Raw genomic sequence first — 27,524 nt, 5'->3', positions numbered from 1 at the left:
AGCCTGCTACGAACTCTTTGCATAAATAAGTATGGAACAACTGGTGTTCGGTTACAATCACACCACAGAAATTTCACCTTGTTCGCCGGTCGCCAATTTTTCCTTCGTTCAATGAATAAGCTTGCTACAAACCTAGCTGACGAGCTCTTGCAAATTCTGAGAAGTAAAGTTATGTGTGTTAGGTTCCATTTTAATTTTTTCTGTTTTTATTTGAAGTAATTAACTCACTAACCGATTTGCTGGTTTTAGTATTTTTGAAAATAACTAAAGAGAAAACTCTGCTTATATAGGATAGAAATGCTGGTGAACTTACCTTCAAGCGTTATCTGTAAAATTCCATCTGTCTTTTATTTGTCTCTATAAATACTTTTAAGTGTGGTCATAAATATCGTTTGACCGTTTTCTTTTTATCATTTATAGTGCACCATAATACTAGTTCTTTTTCAATTCTCAGCGGGGTATTTATACGAATGGAAATAGTGATAATAAAAAATAGAAATGACGAAGGATCATGAGACGTGTAAGTGTTCTGAAATGCGATATGGTGAAATAGTCGCATCACCCAGAGTGCACTTTATTTTTTTCTTCGTGGAATTTGTATAGACATGTGTATGCACGACCGTGTCCCTTCTTTATATATTTTTTTTTATCAGAATCATAAATAATGTATGTCCTTGAAGGAATTCTTTTTCGTCTGGTCATTAAGATATGTGTAATGAAAAAAAGTGGTCGTCGGAATTTGTGCAGACGTTTGCATGCACGATTGTGTTTCTTTTTTTGTATACTTTTGTAATCAGAGTCATAAATAATGCATGTCCTTGAAGGAATCCTTTTTCGTTTGTTCATGAAGATGTGTGTAATGGAGGGAAGATTTATGGAAAGAAATAGTTTGTGAGCGTAATACGTCGAAGTGCAATTGGAAAGAAACGCATGTGATGAAATGGGATCGTTCGCGTTGGAAGGAATAATCCGTGTTGTGAGGGAAAATAGAGTTTGATGTGGAATGCTTAGTAGGTGTGAAGGATTGTATTGTGTGTGTGTGTGTGGGCAGTAAGGGGTTATTGTAAATAGGTGGGCATGCGTAGTTGATAGTGTGTGTGCGTGAGGTGTTTGGGGTGTGCGCTCATGTGGTGGGAGCGGGGAAGTGTGCGGGCGTCGTTCCCCCATATATATTGTTATGAAATTCGCTTTTACTAAGATACAGTCCATATCACTGGATCGTTTGTACAAGAGAAATACACTTCAAAGTTCTTTTATTTACAACTAATGTAGGATTATTTACAAATTATTTTTGGCAATACTTTCGACTGCTTAACGCAAATATTCTTTTTCTACTCTATTGTCTTTCACAAATATTCTATTTATATACATTTTTGCCATCATATTACTAGCACCTAATTTTATGACATGATTTTTTTTTCGTTAACCCGCTTTTGTTGGTAACCGTTTTCATCGGCCTGCAGCTGCATGATGCGCCTGCAAATACGCACTTTGCTTTTACCTGTCTGCTTTTCCGCTAATCGCTTTCATCGGTCTGCAGCTATATGACGCCTCACGAATGTACATTTGCTTGTAGAAAATGACTAGATTTGGGATTTCCGTAACAATATATTACTAGGAATAATTGCAAACCTGGATAATATATTTTTTTTATTCCGCTTGCTTAATTTCAACGAATGACTACTTCACTGTATGTGATATAGTAAGAATAGCACATATTAAGTTTATAAAGTCAATAAAAATACACGGGCTGTAAGAAACCACGGCGCAACTGAACTAGGATTTTGCAAGGTGTTGACATGCAGGTTTTGTATTGTCGTCTCCTTATCTAGTGTATTTAATATCTTAATATGTTTTGGTCCCTCTTTAGGTATAATCGAATTGATTGATTGTATATTCTATTTCGATATCAATGGGTACTACAAGTTCACACCTACGGGGGAGAAGTATATTGGTTTTGTTAATTGTTTCGTTGTGTATGGAGAGGTAAATTTCATCAGAAGTCTCAATTGTTAATCAAAAAATTCTCATAGCTCGTCCTAAAACACTATCCATTTGTATCAGGAAATTTCAAATTTTATTTTTAATTTGGTTGTTCCTAAGATTTGTATGCTTTCGCCAGTGGTTCCTGTCAGGTTGATACATTCGGAATCATTTCGTGACAGTCTTCTAGTAAATGTGCTTACATAGGTTACGTATTCGCTCCGATATCTAAAAGAAATATTAATTCGGGTTTGGGTGCTTTTTCAACGTTTACTGTAATATAGTTATGTTTTTTTGTGATTGTAAAAATTTGGGATGGCATTTGCAATGTCTGTTTCAGATATTTTGTCCCGAATTCTTTGGCATCATTAGTAAATTCAGGCGAGGTTAGTTTCCGTGTACATCCACTACGTGCGTACTGTTATTCCTGTACTTGCGTTCCTATTGGTTTTGGTTCATTTAGTAGTTGTCATCATTATCCTGTATTTTTCGACTGTTATTGTTGTGGTTGCAATAATTGCTAGGGTTGCTTCTCTTGGGGTCGTTGTTGTTTTAATTGTTATAAAAATTTTTTGGTTATAGTTTCTTCTATTAGTACTATTCTGTTTCTGTTATAAGAATTGGCATGTAGACTGTAATTTATTCTCTTATTGATATTGTTATCATGTCTATTATAATTGTTTCTGCCGAGGTAACTATGTACATTGTTTCTAGTTTGTGTACATTCGCTATTTATTTTCCTTACGTTAGAGCTTGTGTATTATCTGACCTTTGGCTTTAATAATAATTATAAGTAGAATTCTTTGGCATTCGAGAATTGGTAAATTTGCCGAGGAGAGAAAAAAAAGAAAAATGAGGACGACAACTGAAAAAAAGAAAACTTTGAGACTTTAAATGTGAGTATAAAATTAACTATAGAACGTATTAAGCAAAATTAAAGTGTTAAAGAAACTGAAATGGCTAATGGTAATGTAAAGGATAACACATCATTGCAGACGCACACAAAGAAAAGAACTAATTTTACTACCTTCTACCTTTTGGAGTTGTTATTAATCACTGGCATAATGGTCAACGACAAAAATGTTTACCTTGAACATCAAAATGATAGAAATCGAGTATATCGAGTTTCACGTTAAAATCTTAATACAATGACGGAGATCTAGGTTTAGACGGAAATGCAGGGAAGAAATTAGTAAGAGAAATTTTCTGGAATTGATACATTACGTCAATTCAACGGAAAAAACGTGGGTGTTATAATTTGGGAATCAAAGTGACATGTTTCAGCATGTTCGTCTTTATGTTTTTTAAGCGTCCTGAAAATATTTTGTGATCATCTTAAATTGAGATGTAGAAACAAAAAGAAATTTAATGGAAGCAAACAATTGCCAATAACGAAAAGGAAAGGTTAGGTAAGAATAACAATTATCCAAGCTTCTGAGTTCAAATTAAAAGAGAAAAAGTAAAACAATTTATAAAAAAATTGAAGCATACACTCTGGATCATGAAGTATTAAATTTGCTTATAAGGTGGCATAAATATATTACACAGTTAATTATTAAGAGGCAATGTATCATTTCTTTTTGTTGTTCTTTTCGATATGTACTGTGAAGGCTTTTGGCCATTTCCTGATGCTAGGGTGTGCTCAGCGGCACCAAGCTTTGACTCATAAGAATTTTATACTTTCTTTGAATGTTTAAAGATTAGTTTGACTTTTCAGAAGTATTCACTGTGTTTATTCATTTTCTTTACTTTGCTTACAATTCATCGATCTGTTCCCTTTGCCAGTTCAGAGCGTATTTTTGTCTAATAATAAGTTTTCCTTTTCTGTAATTCTGTTTGTGAAAAGTTGTGCTCAAGTCGATAAGTCGATAGATGCAAGAAAGAGTAAAAGATATGATAATAAAATGGGCACATCCAATTACTATTTCAGGTTTTAACGAGAAAACTGTTGCTATGAAAGAGCTAAGCGAAAAAGATTGTAACAAACAATTCGGAAAATGTTAACAATACGGCTACGGGAAAGTGATAAGTTAAATGAAATATATTGTATTTTAATGATCCTATAATCTTTACTATCTTTATAATTAACACATAAAATACGGTTAAATCCTGAACGATCAGCAGCATGTTTAATATTCTCATGTCAAGCTCAATTGAATTTTTGATAAAACACAGAGGAAAGTAGGTTAGGGATCGTCGGAACCAACTTCACGATCTCCTATTGAAAGTCAGGGGCCGAAGGAGGCCGTAGGTAAGGCATGGTAGAAAGCGGCACAGGGTGTCAAATCAACCCGTCCGTTAATTAGGTTTCGTCCGTCGGTTGGTCCTTATATGAATTAATGCACATGTATTTCTCTAATCGTCGCCTTCTGTGGTGTATCTGTGTGATCAAATTTGCAAAATGATATGTAAGCAATTAATTGCACTTTTGCTCTTGTGTTTAACGTGTTATTAATTATTTCTAAGATTTCTAAGATTTTTAGAAAGGAGAGTTTAGAAAGGAGATTTAAAAGCTATTTCGATTTTGAAAGTCATTTTGAATGCGATTCTCTGGTTGTCAGCTTCTATCTCTAAAAGCTATTTAATTAAGAAGTTTTCAATTGCGTTATATTTCCTTTTGTTTAGCTTGTGTTTCTTCTTTTATAATATTGAATCTTTCTTGCTTGTTTGGCAAATGTGGCATTGTTTTATATAATTTTTTATCATCTTGATCATATTGCGCCAGATGTATTTTTGGCTTAATTTTTGGAATGTTTTTCTTACTCCGAAATGTCCTGAGTGTGGGCAAGTGTGGTATTCTACTATTAATTTGCACTTTTCTTCATCATCATATATTCTTTCTCTTTCTTTGTATAATAGTATATTTATGCGGTTTCTTTTAATATTGTTGAATTTTTCTTCTAATATCTCTTTGGATATGTATTTAAATATATCATCATGTAGACTTAATGCATAGCCTAAGAAATTTAAATTATTTAGTTTTGATGTCAATTTTTCCAAGAGCGCATCGAAATGGTCTGGATATTCATTGCATCTCACACGTGTGTAGTTTAATTCGTTAACATTTTCTTTTATACCGCTTTCGAATTTGAATTCTAATTTTCTTGTGTTCTTAATATCATTTATTGATGTGCATTCCCACATATTTAGTTGTTCATTGTGTGTGTTTTCTTTTGCCGATTTGCTTCTGGTTATTACTAGTGTCTTTTTTATCCGTTCTTGGTCTTCTTCTCTGGATATTGGAATCATCTCTTTTAATATCTCAGAGTTTATATTTATCCTTGATAAGGCGTCAGCGTTAGTGTTGCTTGAACCTTTTTTATAAATTATGTTGAAATCGTAGTCCGATAATTCTATTCTTATTCCGGTTAATTTTGAGGTAGGGTTTTTGTGGGAGAATAGTGCTACTAATGGTCTGTGATCAGTTATCACTGTGAATTTTTTGCCGAATAAGTAGGGTCTGAAATGTGTTATTCCAAAGTGGATTGCGAGTAGTTGTTTTTCTATGATCGGTTTGTTTTTTTCGTGTTTGTTTAGAGATTTGCTTGCGTATGCGATGGGTAAGTCTTGACCTATTTCTCCTTGTGAGAGTACTGCTCTTAAGGCGTAGTTTGATGCATCAGTTGTTAAAATGAAGGGTTTATCGAAATTTGGATATTGTAATATGGGTGGGGATATTAGTTTGTTTTTGAGTTCTATGAATGTCTGATTACATTGGTTTGTGCAGTCGAAGTCTTTTCCTTTTTTCAGGAGATCGTTCAGTGGTTGTGCTATGTTGGCAAAGTCTTTTATAAATTTCCTGTAATAGTTGCAAAATGCTACAAATCTTCTTACTTCGTCAGTGTTTTTGGATAGGGGGTAGCTTTTTATTGTTTATTTTATCGTTTTATGCCTTCGGGTGTTATTAGGTGTCCTAGATAGGTTACTTCTGGTTGTAGGAAGGTGCATTTGGATGGATTTACTTTTAGATTATATTTGTTAAGTCGTTCTAGTACTTTCGTTAAATTTCTGTTGTGATGTTCGAAACTACATCCGTGTATTATTATGTCGTCTACGTATAAAAATGCGTGGTGTTTAGTCCTGATAAAGCTATGGTTAACATTCTTTGAAAACTGTTGGACGAAATTTTTAGTCCAAATGGAAGTCTAGTGTACTGATAGTGTCCGTTTGGTGTTGAAAAGGCGGTTAAATGTCGCGAGTTTTTGTTAAGTTTTATTTGATGAAATGAGTTTACCATGTCCAAAGTGGAGAAATATTTTGCTCGTCCTAGTCTATCTAAGATGTCTTCTAATCTTGTAAGGGGGAATTTGTCGTTTACTATTTTTTCGTTTAGTTTTCTGTAGTCAACTACTAGTCGCCATTTCTTTATGTCTGTCTGATTTTTTTTGGGTACTAGTAAAAGTGGTGAGTTATAGGGACTACTTGAGGGTTCTATAATGTTTTGTTGTAGTAATTCTTTTACCTGAGTGTGTATGGTGTCAGTTTGTGTGTGGAGTAATTTATAGTTTTTTATGTATACTGGTGTTTTTTTTTTTTTTGTTTTGCTCTGTGAGCTGGAGGTAGAAAATCTTCGAAAGATACTGCTGGGTCTTAGTAGCAGCATGCACGATTCGCCATCCCTGGCGCATACGTACTAAAAACTACCCCCCACACACACTTCGTCTACCACTCTCCCCCGCGAGACCACCGTTAGGTATTACTTCGCGGGGGATGGTTGTCGCTAGCACGCTCCTGATGGTGGGACCTCAGTGGAATGCACTATCGGCTTCCACTCCCTCTGCTCTCCACCCATTGCCTCTCCAATCACCGCAACTCCACGAGAGTATTGCTGGCGAATGCGTCTACGGCGTTCCAAGCTGCTGCACTGCCAACCATTGCGCTTGTTATCTCGTTAGGTGGCACTTGAGGCCGCCCATTCTCGAACCTGCTGCAGTAGAACATTACGTGTTCTGCGTCCTCCTCCATATCCTCGCATACCGGGCAGTTAGGCGAACTGTTGTGCCCGAATCTGTGTAGATATTTCCGGAAACAGCCATGGCCAGTCAGAAGCTGGGTTAAGTAATAGTCTACTTCTCCATGCCGTCTGTCGACCCAGCGTCTTATGTTAGGGATAAGAACGAACGTCCACCTTACTTTGGTCGTTCTTTCCCACCTCGACTGCCAAATCCTTAGCGAGACCATCCGTTCCTCGCCTCTTATAACTAGCGAGGAGAGATCGTTGTCGCGACGCCGTTGGTAGATGCGGCTCATCTCATCGGCCAGGATGTCGACTGGCAGATTGCCAGCCAGCACTAGCACCGCCTCCTCTGACACGGTTCGGAATGCGCAAATCTATCGCCGCCAATTTTCGGAGTGCCGCCTTTACAGTCAATGTACCCGCCTATACTAGGCTCGCATACATAATGATTGACGTCACCACAGTGGCTATGACCTTTCTTCTAGCTGCTTTCAGACCCCCCACGTTTGGCATAATCCTTGCCAATGCCGTCTGGATGCCTGCCGCTTTCTTCGCCACGTAATCGATGTGCCGCCTGAAGTTGAGGCGGTGATCAATTATCACTCCCAGGTATTTGAGCGCGGGGACTGACTGCACAATGTGGTCCCCGATTCTTATCTCGCACGTCTCTAGCTTCTTCCGGCTGCTCACAAGCACGACTTCCGTTTCGTGTTCAGCCAGCTCTAGGCCCACCTTATTTAGCCACCCTTGTCACGAGACTCTTTTTCTTTCCTCGCCGGCTGAGGATTTATTTTTGGACAAAGAAATACAAAAAAACAATAAAAGGAAACGTCCCGTCGGTTGTCTAGCGTCCGTCTGTCCACCGTAAGTCCGTCTGTAACCGTCTGGAGTCTTCCCTACCGTGCCATCATATGCACACCCCTTTTGCGTAGCCACAGCGGTGGCAGCGCACGCTTAGCCACGCATTGGGAAAAACACAAAAAAAATTATTAAACAGACTAAACTAACTTACTGTACAGGCGTCGGTGCAGTGTCGGCCGCGGTAACTGCTACATCGGCAATCCCTGTTCCTCTTTCCAATAAGCCTTTTCCGCCTTTCACAGCAAAGTTTTACAATCGTAGAATCTCCGTACAAGTAGTTGAATTAGGTGACAAAGCCCCTTTTTTTTCTTTAAAATGGCTCAATGATAGTAATCAACGCACAATATGTATATAAATATTTTATTCTTTTATTTCACAGCAAAGTTTTACAACCGTAGAATTTCTGTACAAGTAATTGAATTAGGTGACAAAGTTTTTGTTTTGTGATGCTAAATGGTAGTAACCATCGCACAATATGTATACAAATATTTCTTTTATTTTTCTTCTTTCGTTTCAAAAGCACGCATACAAAAAGAAATCCCCCTTTTTTTTATGTTATACAGGGTTGGTGGGTTATATGTTCTTTTACACAATTTAGACACCAATATGTTTCTACGAACGTCAATGATACTTAAAAAAAATAATACATTCATACACAAGTGCGATGCGCTTTGCTTGATACCTTCAGCTGGCACAGATTATTGATTCTTCTTTTCCTTTTGTTGGTTTTAAGTTTGGAAAGAATGGCTTTTGGTATCAAATCGTTTAAATTTTATATCCGATATATTTAATCGACCACAATTTTTGCTAATTTTATAAAAGTATCGTTTCTGCACCAATCATTTATGTACAATATGATGTGTGTACTATATGTTTAATAGTCCTTTTTTTTTTCTTCTATTGTCGTACAGTACAAATGCTAAACAGATTTTTTTATATTCGCTTTTTCTTTTTAATACTTTATCAAATATCAATTCTATTTAATGTACGTTAAACAGATTTTTTTATATTTGCTTTTCCTTTTTAATATTTTATCAAATATCAATTCTATTTAATGTCTGTTAAACAGATTTTTTTATATTCGCTTTTTCTTTTTAATATTTTATCAAATATCAATTCTATTTAATGTCTGTCAGGTTAAATTTTGTTTTTTTTTTGAAGTACCATATAATCACAAAGCACTAGCAAGAGCACTTGCCGACGTTCACACTTCAACTCCTGAAACCCGACTGCACTGAACCAAACTCAACTTACAACTCCTTTTTTTTCCCAATTTTTAAATTATTAAAAGCATATTTCTTTCTATATCATTTTGTTGTTACCACTTAAACACACAACGATAAAAGGTGAGCACCATGTGAAATGTTAACAGAACTGCTGTAAATAACAAGAACCGCACTCAGTGAGAGCCTGCCTAAGACTAAACTCAACTTAGAACTATCTCCTCTGACTTCAATTTTAAAACGCAGACAGACTTCTCCTTTTTACTCCAGTTCCCTCTTCTTCTTCCTGTTGCTCTCTCTATAACGGCTTGCCGCTACTCTCACAAGAGCAAGCATAGATCCCGCAAAATCATACGATTTTGCCTATGCTTGCAAGAGCAAAAGGAAAAAAAGGAGTACCGCAAAATCATACGATTCCGCCTGTACTTGCAAAAGCAAGCAAAGGTACCGCAAAATCATACGATTTTTGCCTGTACTTGTAAGTAAGGAGATCAGAAAAGAACAAAATAAACACATATACCGCAAGATCATGCGATTTATTAGCGGTACAAAATCGCATGATTTTGTCTAACGGCATGCCGTTATTCCGCCACTTGCGGTTGATACAGACCGACAGACACCCTACCCGAGGTTTGTTCGCGGCCGTTACACCCTTTAATACGCATGATTGCCTCGGTAGCTTTCGCTTCTATATCGGCAATATGCTTTGCGACCACCACTATCGCAACATCATCGGCGAATCCAATACTCGATGTGCCGGTGGGCAGCTCCAACCTCAGGACATCGGCATTCATAATGTTCCACAAAAGAGGGCCAAGAACTGACGCCTGCTGATATTTTATACTGTTCTGTGCCGTTGTGGCTTTCATACACCAACGTACGGTTCGACAAGTAACTCGTTATGGTGTCCAATAGATACCTTGGAACCCGCGTTCCTATAAGAGCCCTGCGGACAGCTCTCCAATCCGCCGAGTTAAAAGCGTTTTTAACGTCCAGTGTAATCAGGGCACAGTATTTCTTGTCGCCCTCTTTCCACCTATCCCCGGCTATGGCGTCGGACGCCAGCCTCACTACGTGATTTATGGCGTCTATTGTCGACCGCGCCCTTCTGAAGCCGTGCTGGTTATCAGATAGCGCACCGTTTTCTTCGGCTACTCTCAGCAGACGCTCGTACACTACTGACTCTAGCAGCTTGCCCATCGTATCCAGGAGACAGATAGGCCTGTACGACGACGGGTCAGCCGGCGGCTTGTTACCTTTCGGGATCAGCACCAGTCTCTGCACTTTCCATTTCACCGGGAAGACTCTTTCTCTGAGGCACTGTTGCATAAGCTGGGCAAATATCTCAGGCCTTACCCTAATCGCCGCCTTCAGGGCTTTATTAGGGATTCCATCCGGACCTGGGGCCTTTTTGTCGCCAATTCTTTTGCCGGCCGCAAGCACGTCCTCCGTGGTAACAACAGGGGGTGGCTCCTGCTCCCTTCCGAAGAAGTCCACCGCTAGGTACGGCAGCTTATGTGGGAAAAGTATTGTCACAATTCTACTCAGCATGACAGGGCACGTGACATGTGGCCGGCCGTGCCCTTTAAGTCTCTTGAGGACCAACTTATACGCGGTTCCCCATGGGTTGACATCAACCTCTCTGCAGAGAGCCTCAAAACAGCTTCTCTTGCTGCGCCTGATGGCTTTCTTTAGGTCCCCGCGCAGGCATTTGTAGGCGTGGACCCGACTGTCGAAGCCTGGCTTCCCCCTTGATCGCTGCACTAATCTTCTGGCCTTAAGGAACTCCTTCCTAGCCGAGCTTATTTCTGCGTTCTACCAGTAGCACGGGGCGCCTTTTTTGCACGTTCTTCTCCTAGGCATTGAGGCGTCGCATGCTTCGTTTATAGCGGTGTACACTTCGCGTACGAGCAGCTCCGCTGTATCACCATTTATGGCTTGGGAAGAGAATGTCAGCCTAAAGGTTTCTTCGTCGAACGACGTGTCGTTCCACTTCAGACCCCTATGAGTCCGGCCTATATCTCCTCTGCCTCGCCGAGCCTCAACCTCCATAAAGATGGCTTGGTGGTCGCTGCCCGAGTAGCCTTCACTGAGCGTCCACTTGCACTTTGGCACCAGACTATCACTCACGAAAGTGATATCGATCATCGATCCAAAGCCTGCTTTTCTGAACGTGTGTTTTTGTCCGTCATTCATCATTGCCACTGGTAGCATTGCAAACGCTTCCTCTAGCATTGGTGATTCTACTGCCGCATTCCACCGCCCAGGCGTTAAAGTCCCCCGCGATTATGGCCAGTGATTTGTTGCGGGCATCCGCCACCAGATCATCTAGCATGTAAAGGAACTCTTCCTGCGTCCAGCTTGGGGGTGCATAGCAGCTATAGCAATGTATGTTCCGAGCTCTCGCCCTCGCGAAGCCATTGTGCTGGGCGCTTTCATCCAGGAGTGCAAAGTCCGGTGACCAGATTGCTGCTTTCCCTGCTGCATCGGCAACCCATCAGCCACGGTTCATGCTTCTGAATGGCTCGCTGATCAACACCAGGTCTATCTTCCCTTCTATGACCGTCTGTCTGAGCAGATCATGAGCTGCCTTGCCGTGATTGAGATTAATTTGCATAATTCTCATCTGCGTCCTCTAGCAGCTAAAGCTCGTTTGAATAACGGGCACTTACTACTCCCTGCTACGTGTTTAGCGTCAGCACTTGGTACGCCTTTACAAGAAAAGCACAGGGGATCTTTTGAGCACACTTTTGCGATGTGCCCATCCTCTCCGCATCGTCGGCAAACCTTTGATCGGTCGCATATCCCTTTACAATGCTTGGCAATGTATCCGAATTCCAAGCAGCGGTAACACTTCACCAGTGCTCTGTGCTCCCTTAGTCGGCACACCACCCAGCCTACTCTTAATTTACCACCAGCTAGCAGCTTGTTGGCTTCCTCTTGCGACAGGCTGATTATTGCCGTTTGCGTGCCACCGTAGGCCTTTCTCAGGCTAACTACCTCTGCGTTTGCCAGCCCATATTGGCTCTTTATGGCCTCGCAGATGTCCTCCCTTGAGGTGATTTCGTCGACATCCCTGCATTCGACTGTACCGCATTGCTTCAGGCTTCTAACTGCCGCCTGGTCACCTAGTAGGGAGCTCACTGCATTCTTCAGTTCTTCCGTTTTCTCTCCGTTTTTGTCCAGTATGTATACTGGTGTATTGTCGTTTGTTTGTATGTTTTGTGCATAAAAATTATTTGCTGTGAGTGGTTTGTTCTCTAGGCGGAATACTGTTTGAAATTTTTAAAAAGTTTTTATGAGTTCTTGTTTTTGAGAGTTGTTGACGGTGTCTAATTTTATCGATTGTAATATTTTTTGGAGTCGTTGTTCATCATATTAAGTGTGTATATTGGTGTTTTGTATAATTTGGTAGGTATGGAGTGGTTCGGTGTTGATATGTAGGTGTTGTATTGTGACTTCTTTATCTAGTGTATTAAATATTTTAATGTGTTTTTGTCCGTTTTTTGGTATTATTGAATTGGCTAAAAAGATTCCTTTTTCTGTTTCTCTATTTAGTACTAAAGCATCGCTGTCTATTTTGATATTTATGGGGACTATAATTTCGCATCTCGGAAGAAATATGCTGTTTTTATTAAGTATTTCATCGTATATGGGGAGTTGAATTTGATCGTCGTGTGTATTAACTGTAAGAGAGAAATTTTCGTAATTTATATTGCAAGCATGCTTGTGTAGGAAATCTCTTCCTATGATTCCATCGGTTTTTATCGGGAAGTTCTGGTCTACTAGTTGTATTTTATGTTGAATGATTCCGTTTCCTAGATTTATGTTCAAATGTGTGGTTTCCATTGTTTCTATACGTTCGTTGGTTATTCCTGTTAGATTAATACATTCTGCGTTGTTTAGTGGGTAGTCTTCCAAAAGGTGTGCTTTGCAGAGCTTGATGTCTGCTCCTGTGTCTAATAGAAATGATAGTTCTGTTTTTGTTGCATTTTTAATATCTAGTAATATATAACTTGATAGTTTTGAGAGGGAAAAGATATGGGAGTTGGTTTGTTTTCTGTATTCGGTGGATGCCTGGTTTAAGTGTTTTGTCCCGAATTCAGAGGCATCATTAAGGAATTCGGGTGAAATCCGTTTCCCTGGTCTTCAATTGCTTGTAAGCAGTGATTTTGGTTGTTGTTTCTTTGATTCCTGTTGTTATTTTGATTTCGATAGTTGAAATTCCTGTTATTTCTATTAAAATTGTTGTTATTGTTGTTGGTATTGGAATTATTATAATTATAATTATTGCTATTAAAACTGTTGTTATTATTATAATTCCTGTTTTGGTTATTACATCCTTGATTGTTTCTATTTGGGTTGTTATTATGGTATTGCTTTGTGTTGTTGTTAGTGTATGAGTTTCTGTTGTTGTTGTAGCGATTGTGTAAATTTTTCTTTTGGTAATTTATTCTCATTACCTGGGAATCTGTTTGGGTCGCACTCTCGTATTGTAGCGCAATATTAATTGCTTCCGAAAAGGTTTTTGGTTGGGCCGCAAAGATAGTGGGTTTAATATAGTCATCGAGACCGTTTTTGAATATGGTTAAGGCGTACGTATCGTTGATACTAGTAATGACGGATTTTTGTTTAGTGGGGTTGGGACCTAGTTCTTTGATTTGGAGATTATTTAGATCTGCTATTACGTTTAAAATTTTGTCTTTGAAACCTGTGATATTGCCTTTCTGTGTTGTTTGGTTTAATAGTGAGTGTAGATATGGTATTGTTTGATTTGATTTAAATTTATTTTCAAGTGTGGTTTTTAATTCTTGTAGTATTGTTGGGATCTCATTTGCAAAGGCGGTTTGGACGTTTGAGGATAGTGCTAATGGAGAACGGTGGGAAAAGCGGCAGATAAACCGACAGATGAGAAATACCATAGACGACATTAGAACGGGATGGGAAAAATGGCGGGCTTACGAGCAATCCGCAGAAATTAATCCTAACGACACTAGCAAAAACAACTCCCAAATTTCGCTGCACACACACAGAGATAGAGTGGTAGAGCGAAACGACGACGTCTCACACAAGCTGCCGTTGCTGAAAGAAAAAGGGAAGGGAGGGGGGCGAGAACATGGTCAGAAGAGGCGAGGTCGGTAACTAAACCCTGAGATGGTAAGCGAAAGCAGGCCTGTGGCACAGGCCGCCGGTCGCTAAACGTCCTAACGTACTAGTAGCGGGCGTAGCTGACGGCCAGCACCCACCAAAGGAAGTGAAATGGATGCAAGTGGAGGCGGCGAAGAAAAAGGCAGACCATTTCTGCGATGTGTGCTTTGAAAGTATCTTCTAATTTTTAATGAACCAATGAATTGCTTTAATATTAAAAAGCCGATTATTATACTTTCAAATAAATTTTGTATGTTTATGCGAATGAGGTATGACATTTCAAAAAATGCACGTCAGCATCACATTATTGTGTATAATTGAGCAAATTATACATTGACGATTATGCTGAAGTGCATGAGAACATGGAATAGTGTTGATGTAGTATTTTAAAAAGAATATTGATGATTATGCTGAAGTGCAGGGCAGAATGTAGATAGAGTGGGTGCTCTTAATTATGAAGTGTTATGAAAAAAGATAATAGTAAATGATATTAGAGGTAAAAGCCACCTATTTGAACATCCTCCCCTCCTTGATGCTACTTCAATAAGAAGTAACAAATTCATTGATTGGCTCTTACGCGAGATTGACAGTCCACGAGGAAGGTGTCGGTTGTGCCGATCGTTATGGCGATTAAAACCATCACTAAAGCTGCACATCTTATCCCAAACCTGTGATGTCAGTCTCGTTGACTCTTGAAAGGGATTTCTATCTGTTGCCGCCTTAAAATGTGTTGTTGTTGTGTTAGCTTTTTTAGATGGGTTTGTTAATGTCCTTCTATTTGTTGCAATTCTGCAGAGTAATCGACCGGGGTGAATAGTTGAGATGGCTCGTTTATAGCCGCAACAGGCCACCATGAGAGTAAGCGATTCAAGCTCTATCATACATCCCCGATTGTGCTGAAGTATTTTTGTATGATTTAGAAAAAATTGCGTGACTTTCCTGCCGCATATGTTGATGAAGTCTGCTCTGTGCGAGAAGGAAAGAAGCCATTGATGGCTGCCATCCAAATGGATCCAACATTTCCTAGAGAAGTGATGGCAAAAAGTAAAAACGTTAAACTGGTTAGTGTAATTGGCTTGATTGAGTAGTGATTTAGTAGAATTCATCGTTTTGCTCTCAGGCTTTTTTTCCTTAGTAATTTTCTCCCTTTGAGATTTTTTTCTTTATGACACTTTCATGGCGAAAAGTGTATCGACTTGGGTTTCTTGTTTGAAGTTATCGCGTGGTGTTTGCGCGTCTTCGACTGGCAGTGGACACAATTTTGTAATTGGTCTCTTTGTGATATTTTCTCTTCATTTGACTGTAACCCTTCGAAATAACCCATCGCATCCGGAATGCGCCTCTATAATTCTGGCTAATGGCCATTTAGTAAGGGCATTGTCGTCATCTTTTACTAAAACGAGTTGGCTTATTTCCAAACTAGGCTTAGCTTTCCTCCTATCTAATAGTTGTTGAAGCCGACACAAACACTCGGTATTCCAACGCCGTCAAAATATATTTACTGTCTTTGGAGTTAGTTCCCGCGTCCTCAGGAAGTTGCAAGTTGTTGTTGTCATTTGGAACCTCTTGCGGTATACAATGAGTAGCTCGTCTATCGAAAAGTGAGCGAGTGTTAGTGTTTCTAAGTTGTTGAGATCATTGCTTACAAGACTCACGGTCCTGTATTTAGAACCGCCTCTATTTGTGTGAGGATGGCGAACATTTCTCCCTTGTTATTGGTTTGGACTTCACTGACTTCACTTCAGCCTCCCACGATTCTCCAAAATGTTAGCTGCTAGTTGGATTAAGCTACCAATTAATTTGTCGTTGGACACAGCTGCTTCTATTGCTTTTGTCTCTATTCGCTCCCACAAAGTTGATGCCGTAATTATACTGTCAACTATGATTTTGCTGTTTTCGCCTTTCTTCCTGAGGATCACTTTAATGTGATTAGGCTAACGGAGTCTAAACCGCTTCAGCACGTTTTAATTCTTGAACAGTTAACCTTAGATGCTTTTAAATTAATCACTTTTTTTTCGGAGTGAAACCACAAGGCTGGCTACGTCGTTTCTGGTTAATCCGACGTTCTGGTTAATAAATCATCTGCGTAAAAATCTTTCAATATAGATATAAAGGCAAAAAGTGGTATAAATTGTTCATCCGTTAAGATTTTCTGCAAACATATGCCTTCTTGTTTTCAAAACTTTCTTAAATCGTTGTCTAGCTGTCAATATTAACTAATGGATATGCCACTTCGTTTGACGTGTTTCTGCTAAGTGTAGATCCTAATAGAATTCACCCAAGTTTCGTTTTCTAGGCAACACTTGATCCTGTCTAGATTATATCTTGCTCAAGCAATCATCCATATGTACCCGCGCTTAGCAATATGTTAATATTGCTACAAATATAATATCCACGGTCACATAAGTCCTTCTTAATAACTGCCTTTATCAACTTATTGCTGCCTATTGCCTCACTTCCAAAGCGAGGTAAAGTAAATAGCGTTCTCTTTAATATTTTCTAGCACTACTTACTTTGTGCACTTTTGCTCACGTTTTTATTCTCTCCTGCTTTGTTGAGGTTCGGATTCAATGCCTCTTTTGGTATTTTCAATAGCTGAGTTTCTCGTTCACTTATAAAAGTCCTTTGCGATCCTTGGCCGAACAGAACTCTAAATGGTGCAAATATTCCATTAAAGCTCTTTGCCCACAAAGCATAATTGAACTGAATTAAGCGTTGTGACATGAGGTTTTAGCTTAGCAATCTTGTTTCATATCCCTTTTTCTTTAAAAAAAAGAATGCAATCAAGCATTAGAGAACGCAAAAAAAGAAAAAGGCCAATCATGGTGAAAAGATTTCCAAAGGTGGAAAAAAACAAAGTTTCGCAAGTTTGATTGATTGAAAATTCTCCAAAAATAATCCATGAAAAAATTTTGAAATAAATTAAAGAAAAGTAGAATGTTTTATTGCGAGGCAGTTCGTCTTTGTAATTTTTGTGAATGGAGCAAAATTTTTCTTGTTTGGAAATGAGGAAATAAATGGAAATAAGTTTTAAGAGAAATTTAGCAAATTTGATTAGTTAACTTACATCACCTCCATATGAACAGATGTCTTTTGAAGTGTTTAAAAACGTGTAGTTCCGATGCGTTATCCTAATGGTTTATTACAAGTGGATGCTTATGGAAGCTTATATTTGGGTGCGTCTAAAACTTTTGAATTTTTAACTAAAAACAGTTATAAGTTAGTGCTCATAGGTATTTTACGCCATATTTGAAAATAGTTAAATACAGAAAAAGTGTAAATTGTGGCCCCAATAATAAATAAATTTATGAATAATCACGCAATTAAATGGATAAGCGATTCATATATATGGCGGTGTACTTTTATTATATATAAAAACTTACATATATACAAACATATACGCGTACACACCTTGTATGCGTATTCAAAATTACATAGCATAAGATATTAACAGTTACATAAATTGACATTTTAACTTAAAATTCAATTTCTCTTCTCTAGCCGATTTATTATCATTACTATCATATGCATTATTATTATATTAAATATTAGATAAAATCTACAAAAGAAAATGAAATAAAGAAAGAGTTTTTTTATTTTATAAGAGGTAGGTAGGTTTGGAGCGGTCTTTGACCCCAACTTCGGGGTCTCCCAATAACTTTCTTGGGCCAAAGGGAGACCGACAGGCAGATCGGGTGATGAAAGGCTCTAAGGTCAGAATCCCCGTTCGGTACGTTAGGGTTTCGTCTGTCCGCGTATTTGATAAAGAGCAAGTATGTGCATTGTCATTGCACGTGAACAAAAACATAGAACCCCTTCTCATATCTCACAAACCAGCTAGCCGAGCTCCATACGTGCCATCACGCATAACTCATACCTTTTCACTTCACGTGGCACTGTAAGGTTGTCTTCTACTTTCTGTAGATAACAGTCTTAGAGACAAGAGGATACATATGAATATAATGGGGCATAGTCGTTACAATGCTGTATGACGAAACTTAGGTTGTGGTTGTTCTTTCGACTCGTCTTGTGTCGGCTCCACATGTAGTTATATATGCTGTACCTTTGCAAATTTTTTGTACCGTGATTTCGATGAACATTTGCTAGCCATTTGCTTGTAAATCAAACAGTTAAAGTACAGCCGTGCTCGACGAATCATTTCTCCACGTTAGTTGGTGTTGGCCTGTAATACTTAAACACATTGATGCATATGATGTGATTCCTTGCAGGGTGATGAATCGTTCATGTATTAACGCTGTAAATTTATTGAAGATTGATGCCTCAGTTAGTGAACCGAGATATTTGTGCTATTCTATGCTCCTCTCAGTGTAGAGTTTCTGTTATATTATGAATGGCATGACTAACACTGGCAGGACTATGTCAAGGCTCTTAATATTTCTTAGATACTTGTTCGATGTGTCTCACGTCCGTTTATAGCTGCCGCGTTATTGGGGTTGCGAATTCCAATATTTCAGAAATTTTTCATGAAGACTGGTCCAATTTACCGCTCGTTATCGCACCTGCTATCTAGTAAATGCCATACAACATTGTGGAAGCTATTGGTCATGTTAAGATGTTTGATCAAGTTTTTAGCTTGTGCAGAAACTCACGATCATAGATATTGTACTTTTTGAAAACGCGGATTCCGGTATTGTTATTATCTCCAATTTGACGCCATCGTCATGGTCAATCTTTGCTGGAAGGGGTTTCTGTACCGATTGAGGTTGTAATGTGACGTCTTCCTGAAGTTCAGCGACGAACCCTTTGAAGGATACGTATGATTCTCCCACTAACCCTTTAATCTCGACGTGCTCCTCTATGCATCTTTGAAATAACTACGTATCCTTTTTATAAACAGTATATACCCTACAACACAGAAAGTTTGTTATCCTCGATATTGATTTGTGCAATCTTTTGGCTGAATTGAACATATGTGTATTATACATCTAGGATGAATATACGTATTTATACCGGCACTTTGCCTTTTTAGTAATAAAGAACACTTTCGCTTTTTTCTTCCGCTGTTTACGTTAAACAAGTGCATATTGACAGTATTATTGTTTTCTTGTGGTTAATTTTTTTTTTTTAAAGATTACTATATTTAATATTTTTTAAAGTAATTCCTAATTATTATTCTTAATTATTTTAAGTTAATTGTAATATTTAATATCTAATGAAGTTTACTTCGCTTACCAGCGCAAATTTTCCTTTAGTTGTGTTTCTTTTTATCTGGTCAAAATCCGCCTGAGTGGCGAAGTAGGCAAGAGTATCAACCAGCAACTCAGTAGCCGAAAGCCTTTAGATGCTAGTGCTTTAAGATTTTAGTCTTAGAATTTATTCTCTGGCTAAATTTATAATAATAATAATAAGATTTTAGTCCAAGCATGGCTAAATTAATAATAGTAATAATAATATCTTGACAAAGTTTCTTTGCCTTCTCTTTCAGTCGTACATCATTTGTTTTAGACAAAAATAGATGTCGCTTACAAATGAATTAAAAAAACCATCACTTAAGAAGTTAATTGTATGTTGCGGTGGTGTTGCAAACCACTTTATTAGCTGAACATACCCTACAGCATAGGAAGTTAATTGTATTGTTGCGGCGGTGTTGCAAACCATTTTCTTCGCGAGAGGATATCAACTATCATTTTGACATGTCTGCCTGTTCCAAATAGAATCTTTTCAACTTTCCATTGTTGAATAAGAAAATTTTAGAAATGATGAAAGATGAATGTAATGGAAATATAAGGAAGGAATTCATTGGTTTACGCGCTAAAAAAAATAAAAATAATAAATAAATAATAAAATCGATAAAAATGAAAAACAAACTAAAGATATTAAAGATGTAAAACAACCTGTTACAGCGACGCTGACCTTTAGAAAATATTTATTTTAAAACAAATTGTATTTTGATTTCATGTATGTTTTCCGATCAAAATTTTTGTTTGGCACGGGCATATTAATAGGATTATTGTTTTCTTGCGGTAAATTAATTTGTTTAAAAGATTACGCTATTCAATATTTTTTCTTAGAATAATTATTAGTTAATTTAAGTTAATTGGAATAAATTAACTGTAATAAGTTAATTGTAATATCTAATCCCGAATAAAGTTTGCTTGCGTTACCAGCGGGAAATGAAAGTCTGCAAACATGTCCCACTCTTTCATTAGTTCCTGTTCTGTAATGTGTTCTAAATATATTGCGATCTGTGTCCGCAGGCAGTACTGCAGCATCCCTTGGAAGTTCGGTTCTTCCTTCCAGTGAAAATAACGAAGAGCTCTCTCTGCAACTCTCGCTCCCTCACTTTTATTTGTTTTAGGGGACAAGTTTCCGTAAAACCCACGGAAAACGTGCTATTTTGTTTATTGAAATTAATTTTTGTATATATTTTTTAGTTCATTTTTGAAATTTGTAATGTGACTAGATTTCTTTTGACCCGGCATTTATACTCTTTTTTTTTTACAATATAATTTGTGAGGATATGTCGGTGCCTTTTTGCGGTCAAAAAATGCGGTTATAAAAATTAAAACGTTTCTGCGCTAATTTATATCGCTCGTAAAATAATTTGCATGCAGAGGTATTTTTAGTTTTTACACAATTTATCTATGAAGTGGATAAATTTTTATATATCCTTAATTCATCGATCATTTTTAAAAAAGAATGGCCTACGATCCTCGTCAATAAAACAATCCTATGCTTTCAATAGGTTTTCCAAATCTCTTGATGAAGCATTGTATGCATTGGATAAGCTATTTTCTCGTTTTCTTATCACGAATGAATTTGTACAAACAACTGCTAATATCTTAACATTATTATATTCTCTATTTTTAAGTTAAAACGGGTTTCGGACTTCGTTTTTCGAACATTCTCAATATTCTGTTTATTCAAATTAAACTTAACAAAATTTCTTAACAAAATAACATTTTTCGCAGCACATCTGTATTTACAACGATGGCAACAACAACAATAATAATGTTCTGGTCGTTGGTAATTACATAAAATTTGTATTTTATAGGTTTTATTTAAATTATCTAAAATCACCTAAATTAAGTGTACAGTGTTTCTTCTCCAATTAGCGTCTTCATTCATTTCAATTTCTCAACTCCTTTAACATATCCAGTTGGATTTTGCGTCTTTCTTATAGACATTTTTAAATATTATCCAACATCTCTTAACGTTGAGTTACCATAATCCCATCGTAATCCAAGAAAATGATTATACAACCAATTGTTTGTAGTCCTATATTTCAACATTAATTTTGAATATTGGAATGGTGGTTGAAATATCATATTTTTGATTTGCGAGTCATAGTCGAAATTTGCTTGCACTTTAGAAACCTAATACATCAATAATAATTAATTTATCTTGACACATTGTTACAAGGTAATGTTCTGTAAATAATCAAACATTGTTTTTATATCCTTTTTTTTAACGATGAGAGGGATTTTTTTAAAATTATTTTAAAAGTACGATGTTTACATTCATGTATATTACATATTATATTATAATAAAATTGTATAATTTTGTTTGCTTCTTTTTCTTCATTGTGTTTCTCTTATAGCATTATTACGGAAATCCCAAATCTAGTTCATTCCAATTAATTGATTTTCCCAAATAATAAATTTCCTAGAGAGGGAAAACCCAAGTGCACACTCGCCGGGCGTCATGCAGCTGCCGCCCGAGAAAAACGGGTAGCGGATTAAAAATGAAGCCATGAACTGAAGTAACAGTAATATGCTTGTAAAAATGTATATAAATAGACTACTTGCGCAAGGCAGATTCAGTCGGACAAGAACATTAGAAACGAAAAAGAGTATTAGAGCTGAAAAGTCGAGAGTATCGCCAAAGTAAAATCTATTATTATTATTATTGTTACAAATTTAGCCAGAGAATAAATTCTAAGACTAAATTCTTAAAGCATCTAAGGCTTTCGGCTTTATTAAAAACTCTACCGAACTTGAGGTTTGAACCCACGACCATTGAGTTGATAGTCGAGACTCTTGCCTACTCGCCACTTTGACGAGTAAAAGAGTAAAATGTAAATAACCCTACCCCTAAAGAAATTGATCGTAAATAAAAGAGCCTTGTAATAAAAACGTGCAAGTGTATTTCTCTTAGAAAAATCATGACCTAGCGTTACGAACCAGAAAAGAGTTTCATAACAGTATGTACAATGCCATGTGTCTGGTCCACATGCAGCATTCTCATCTGTCCCAGCGCAGCCCTCATAATGTTCACAGTACTTGTTTTTAATTATCTTGAAATTGTTTACATATTCCAGATGTGATTGAATACTGATGAGTTTCTTTCTATCTTCATCCGACACAATAGTGGAAAAAGTCTTTAAAAATCTGTATATTTTTTTGTTATCATATTTCCTGTGGTGTGTCTTATTGCATACTCATATGCAATGTTTGTAAACAACCTTTGATACCGATAGTCCTAGCATATGTGTCATTTTTGGATCGATCGACAAGTGGACTCACTTCATATCGATTTTCTCTTTTATTTCCCCCACCATCAACACCACCACAAGGTGTGAAGGTGAATCATTAAGTTCAAAACAATAGATATTAAATTTACGATACACGTAATTACTATAATAAAGTGTAATTTCACAATTTTCTTATTTTAAATTGAAGTGGTGGAATACCATTGCACTTTGAATAATACCTCCAATGTTTGTTTCTTTTCTATTAAATCCTTTTTAAAAGCTTCAATTACATCATTTATTGCAAATAGTTTATAATCACCATTTCTTGCTCGTCTATTATATATTTTTAAGATTCTTGTTGTTGTTGGCGATGGCATCGCAGTTGTTGTTGAAATTTTATCTGTCGAAGATTGCGTTCGCAACTGAAATGAGAAATATATCATTGTACGCATTGTATCGTTTGAAAGTTTTCTTTGAAAATTTAAATATTTACTTGTATCGCCGTGGAATTTGGCAATTCTGTTATCATAAAGTCGATTAGAATAAGAAACAGCGTAAAGAGGTTGTGCATTACGAATATTGATGAAAATTAAAATCACGTGTAGCGTTGAGCCGATTTTCATATTGATTTATCCTTTTTTTAAGTTTTCTTGAAAACGAATTATTACATCCTTAGAAAATATTCATTTTGTACTTTTGCATATAGTCTTTTAGATCAAGTATTTGAACGTCCTGTAACTTTCGCGATACGTCTGGTGAGTGACGCTTCTCAATTTCACCATTACTTAATATTCTCTCGTGTTAAAATTCGCGATATTCGATGCAAATTATTTTTAGTTGTCTTTTCATAGATACTTTCATAAGCACAACGAATTATTATTAGCATTTACATTTATATTAGCGTTTACATATTTGAGATTAAAATGTCTGTAAAATGGTTTCTCAGCTTCTACTATGCCACCTATATCCATTTCGGAATTGATTAACGGTTTACGAAATGCCTCTATAGCATCATCCATTGAAAAATATTTTAATGGTGTGTCTTCTGTTGTTTGTTGTTGTTGTTGTTGTTGTGGTGTTGGAGTTTCAGTAGGTGATGAAAAAGTTGTAATAATTGTTAACGTTGTAGCATTACCTTCATTTTTTAATAGATGATCATTATCTTTAGTTTCGAATGCTGCACTTACTTGCATCATAACAAATGTCATATTACTTTTCAGAAGATCATCGCTAGGTTGAGTTAAAAGTTTTTGAGTTCGAGCTGAGGAGTACTAATAGTGATCGGTGTAAGATTACTATTTTCAGTACAAGAAGAAAAAAATATATATTGATTTTTATTATAATAACCTGTTTTACAAACATGCGCTGTCTTTAAAGATATAATGATCAAAAGATATATAAAAATAGATGTAGTTTTATTTTTGTTAAATTACAATGAGCAAATTTGTTTTCGACGTTCCGAAATTCCATAAACCAGCTGCGCTCTATGGAAGTGTAGGTTAATAATACTTATCCCAAGTTCTGAGGCACATATTTAACGGTTGGTGAGTATTGATTTTTTAAACACTTCCAATTTGTAAGCATCAGCAAGTTTAACATATGACATCCTCCATGTAAAATTCATATTCTTAATTTAATTTCTTCACTTGCTAAAGTAGTTGTAAGAATTTGTTTATCATTTTTCGACCGTAGCAAAATCAATTCATGTTTGGAATTAAATATTATTTTATTAAAATCTTCAGCAAATCCAAGCAGTATCTTCAGTGATACACAAATACGACGTGTATGATAAAATTCTATAATTCAAAAGCCCATATCGATTTCATCAAATAGATGTGCCATACAATTATTTAGTAGTTTTACATGAATAAAGATTGTACCATTGCATTGCAGTTCCTTCAACATATAGATAGCTTTCGCTTGGTAAGACATCCAAATCTTGCTTTTAAATTGATATACGAATTTCATAATTATTTTTAAATGTTTCTAAATGTGATGTATTACTGTGATATTCTTTTTTTATAATTAAACGCAAATGGTGGGTTTTGTAATATATTAATTATAGTACTAATTTTTTTTTTTAATTGACACACCAAGCTAATTAAAAATTCCGGATTAATTCTAATTAGGGTATTAGTAGCTTTTTGTGGTTTTATTCGTCTAAATATTTTTTTATTGTTCTTATTGTTCTCACTGTACGATGATGATGATAATTTGGTCGTTGTGTATTCTGTTCAATCATAGAATACGTCTTTGTTGAATATTATCATCCTTATTGTGAGGTTCTAAATGCAATCTTATTGAAATTTTGTCTCCGAAATTTTTTTATATTACCGGATCGATCGACAACTTTCATAACTATAGAAATTATCGTTCTTTTATTTATAGGCAAATATATTACATAAGTTGGTATCTGTACAGTTTCACAACTTTGACAAACAGTAAGTAAGAACTGAAGAGTATGTGCTGCTACATTGCTTATATAAAATCCACCTATAATGTTACTTTCAATCATTAAAGTGTTAATTTTTATTATATCGGTTGTTTTAGCTGAATATTTTTCTATATCTTGTTGTGATTTTCTCTTACTAAAACTTAATAATGGTCCAATCGAACGCTTCTTATCGAAATAAATTGGGTCTATTGTACACTTTATGTGTGTTTATAATTTGCTTGAATATTGAGAGTCACTTTCTCATTCACATTACTTCCAAGTCGGCTCATGTTATTTACTTCCAAGTCGGCTATATCAGAGGACTCATATGAATCAATAGAAATCGTAAGTTCATGATTACAAATATGAAATAAGTTGTTTTGTAGATCATCGTTTGGAATTGAATGACATGTATCGAAATTTATTAGACCTCCAACAATAGTTTGCAATAAGTAACGAGGCGTCCCCGTTTAAGGTTAGTGTTACTGATACTTTAATGTCCGATGAGTGAATAAATTATCTAAGAATGTCTAGGTAAGGAAAGGTATCAACCTTTTATTGTTTATCTATGTAGTCCCATTGGTTGTCTACCCCTTTTGAAAGTGGTGTTTATATTTGCTTATTCGTACATAATCATTAATTGCAATCTTTGGTATTTTAAATATTTTTATATCGCAGAAGACGGTATCCAGTAGAGATTTCTTATTTGAACAATTCACTTGATTTGGTGTCATGAAGGGGGAGAACAAGAAGAAGAACATTCGGTAGCAAAAAGGTATTTCTAACAGCTGTTAAAAAAACTTCAAAGACCTTCAAAAATCGAAACCAATTAATATCACGGATGTTATGAAAACGCTCAAAATGCAACACATTCAATATTAAGGATGAAAACCAAGCGTAATGCCACTATACCGAGAGTTATCCCTATGCCAAATTTGTTGTATTCATTTCTTTAATTCCAATTTTAACAGTATTGCCAGCACTATTCATAAATAAATGAACTAGTGTCCATATAATTTTGATTAACATTTTCCTTATATTTAGGCTTCATTTAATCGTAATGAAAATTGTACATTTTTCATTTACGTAATTCTAAGACCGTAAATCCAATGTAAATTGTACTCAGCACGTACTTTATTCATTTCAATCAAAACCATTTGCTCTAAAATTTTGTGAGAACCAATTTGGTCGAGCTAAAGGAGCTATCGCCCCCAACTTTTTACTTCTATTCACCCATCACAGATTTTAATAACTTTTCTCTTATCTACATAATGTATTCTCATAGACTTGCCGTAGACGACATTATTTAACAATTTGAAAAAATTCTGATCAAAAGAGTTTTTAGCTAACATTCTGTGATAATTATTCAAATCGGTGTATTTTTTCAACCAATCTGATTGACTGAATGTCAGGATTCTGCATATATTTTTTAGAACAACACCATGTCGAATACATTGTTGAAGGTTCCGATAATGTATAACATAATGCGTTTTATCGTTTAAATCTGTTACTAATTTAATAGATTTCATGTGTTCATTTTTTATTTTCAGCACGAAGCGGTAGATGGATATTCTAAATCTGCTTCTTGCTTATGTCTCTTGAAAGCATCCACACAGTGAAAATAGATTAAGGACACGTTACACATATGCACTGCCCTACAATGTTTCGTCTATTGTGTTTTGGGCAATCTATAATTACACATCTACTCTCACATAAAAATAAACATTAGAAAACATATTATTATTATTATTATTTAAAATTAGTTTTATATATTAGTTTACCTACCTTGGCATGTCTTTAATCCAAGCATAATGAAATTTTCCATTCTCTCCCACCAGCAACAGGTTAATGTAATTTCGTTTTTTTTCTTGGGTAAAATAAAGTAGACCCACAATAAGATCATCCTGACGTTGAATTTATCGCCATTCGTGCGATAATGCCTAGTAAACAGCTATTTGTAACCTGCTCCTATATTCCCCAAAATTCTGATATCTCCATTTACAAGAAACACGCTGCCCTCATTTGTGAAGTGGCCAAGCGGCCTAGACTTAACGATTTGGCCGTTGCATTGGGTGACTTCAACTTGCCTCAAGTCACTTGATGTAACAGTGATGATTCTGGCTGCTTGATTCCTACTTCAACGTCTGATAGGGCTGTTGTGTTCCTTAATGAATTGTTTGATCACAATTTGGTTCAATATAATCGTATCCCTATTTGTAATTGTAGACTGCTTGAACTCTGCTTTGCTAACTTTCCTGAGATTAACGTAAATCGTTGCCCACCTTTTAGTTTACCTGAGCACGCTTATCATCCATCCATGTGCATTTCCTTTCATCATAAGAATTATGGTTCGTTGAACTGCCTTAATGTGCCAAATCAAACTTTTTTAAATAAATGTTATGATTTTCATAAAATCAATATTGTATTGCCAAAACATCGTCTTTCACACATAAGGCTTGATTTCTCAACCGGAAGTATTGAAAG

The 27,524-nt window shown here is 36.3% G+C and overlaps 1 protein-coding gene across 3 annotated transcripts; it reads right to left on the bottom strand.

The window, feature by feature from the left end:
- Positions 1–22,146: 22,146 nt before the first annotated feature.
- On the bottom strand, positions 22,147–27,003 carry LOC119643713. 3 transcript variants are annotated; one of them, XR_005248390.1, is made up of 4 exons: positions 26,826–27,003; positions 23,794–23,901; positions 23,100–23,651; positions 22,147–23,028 (listed from the first exon to the last, which is right to left on the bottom strand). XR_005248390.1 is itself a non-coding variant. In XM_038043140.1 (2 exons), the coding sequence occupies exon 1, from the start codon at positions 23,812–23,814 to the stop codon at positions 23,464–23,466; it is 351 nt and encodes a 116-aa protein (XP_037899068.1). In that variant the 5' UTR covers positions 23,815–24,639; the 3' UTR covers positions 22,147–23,028; positions 23,100–23,463. The 3 variants fall into 3 exon arrangements, 1 of the variants encoding a protein (XP_037899068.1); XR_005248389.1 differs by lacking the exon at positions 26,826–27,003 and having other exon boundaries at positions 23,794–24,639; XM_038043140.1 differs by lacking the exon at positions 26,826–27,003 and having other exon boundaries at positions 23,100–24,639.
- Between the last annotated feature and the right edge of the window lie 521 nt (positions 27,004–27,524).

This window comes from Glossina fuscipes, unplaced genomic scaffold, assembly GCF_014805625.2.
Source record: "Glossina fuscipes isolate IAEA_lab_2018 unplaced genomic scaffold, Yale_Gfus_2 61541, whole genome shotgun sequence".
Lineage (NCBI taxonomy): Eukaryota > Metazoa > Arthropoda > Insecta > Diptera > Glossinidae > Glossina > Glossina fuscipes.
The sequence above is the reverse complement of the archived record's forward strand: the minus strand, read 5'-3'. Positions and strand labels throughout refer to the sequence as shown.

What these genes read in the sequence shown, in the direction of transcription:
- LOC119643713 (XM_038043140.1), bottom strand. Translation starts at nt 23,814, where the DNA reads ATGACATTTGTTATGATGCAAGTAAGTGCAGCATTCGAAACTAAAGAT.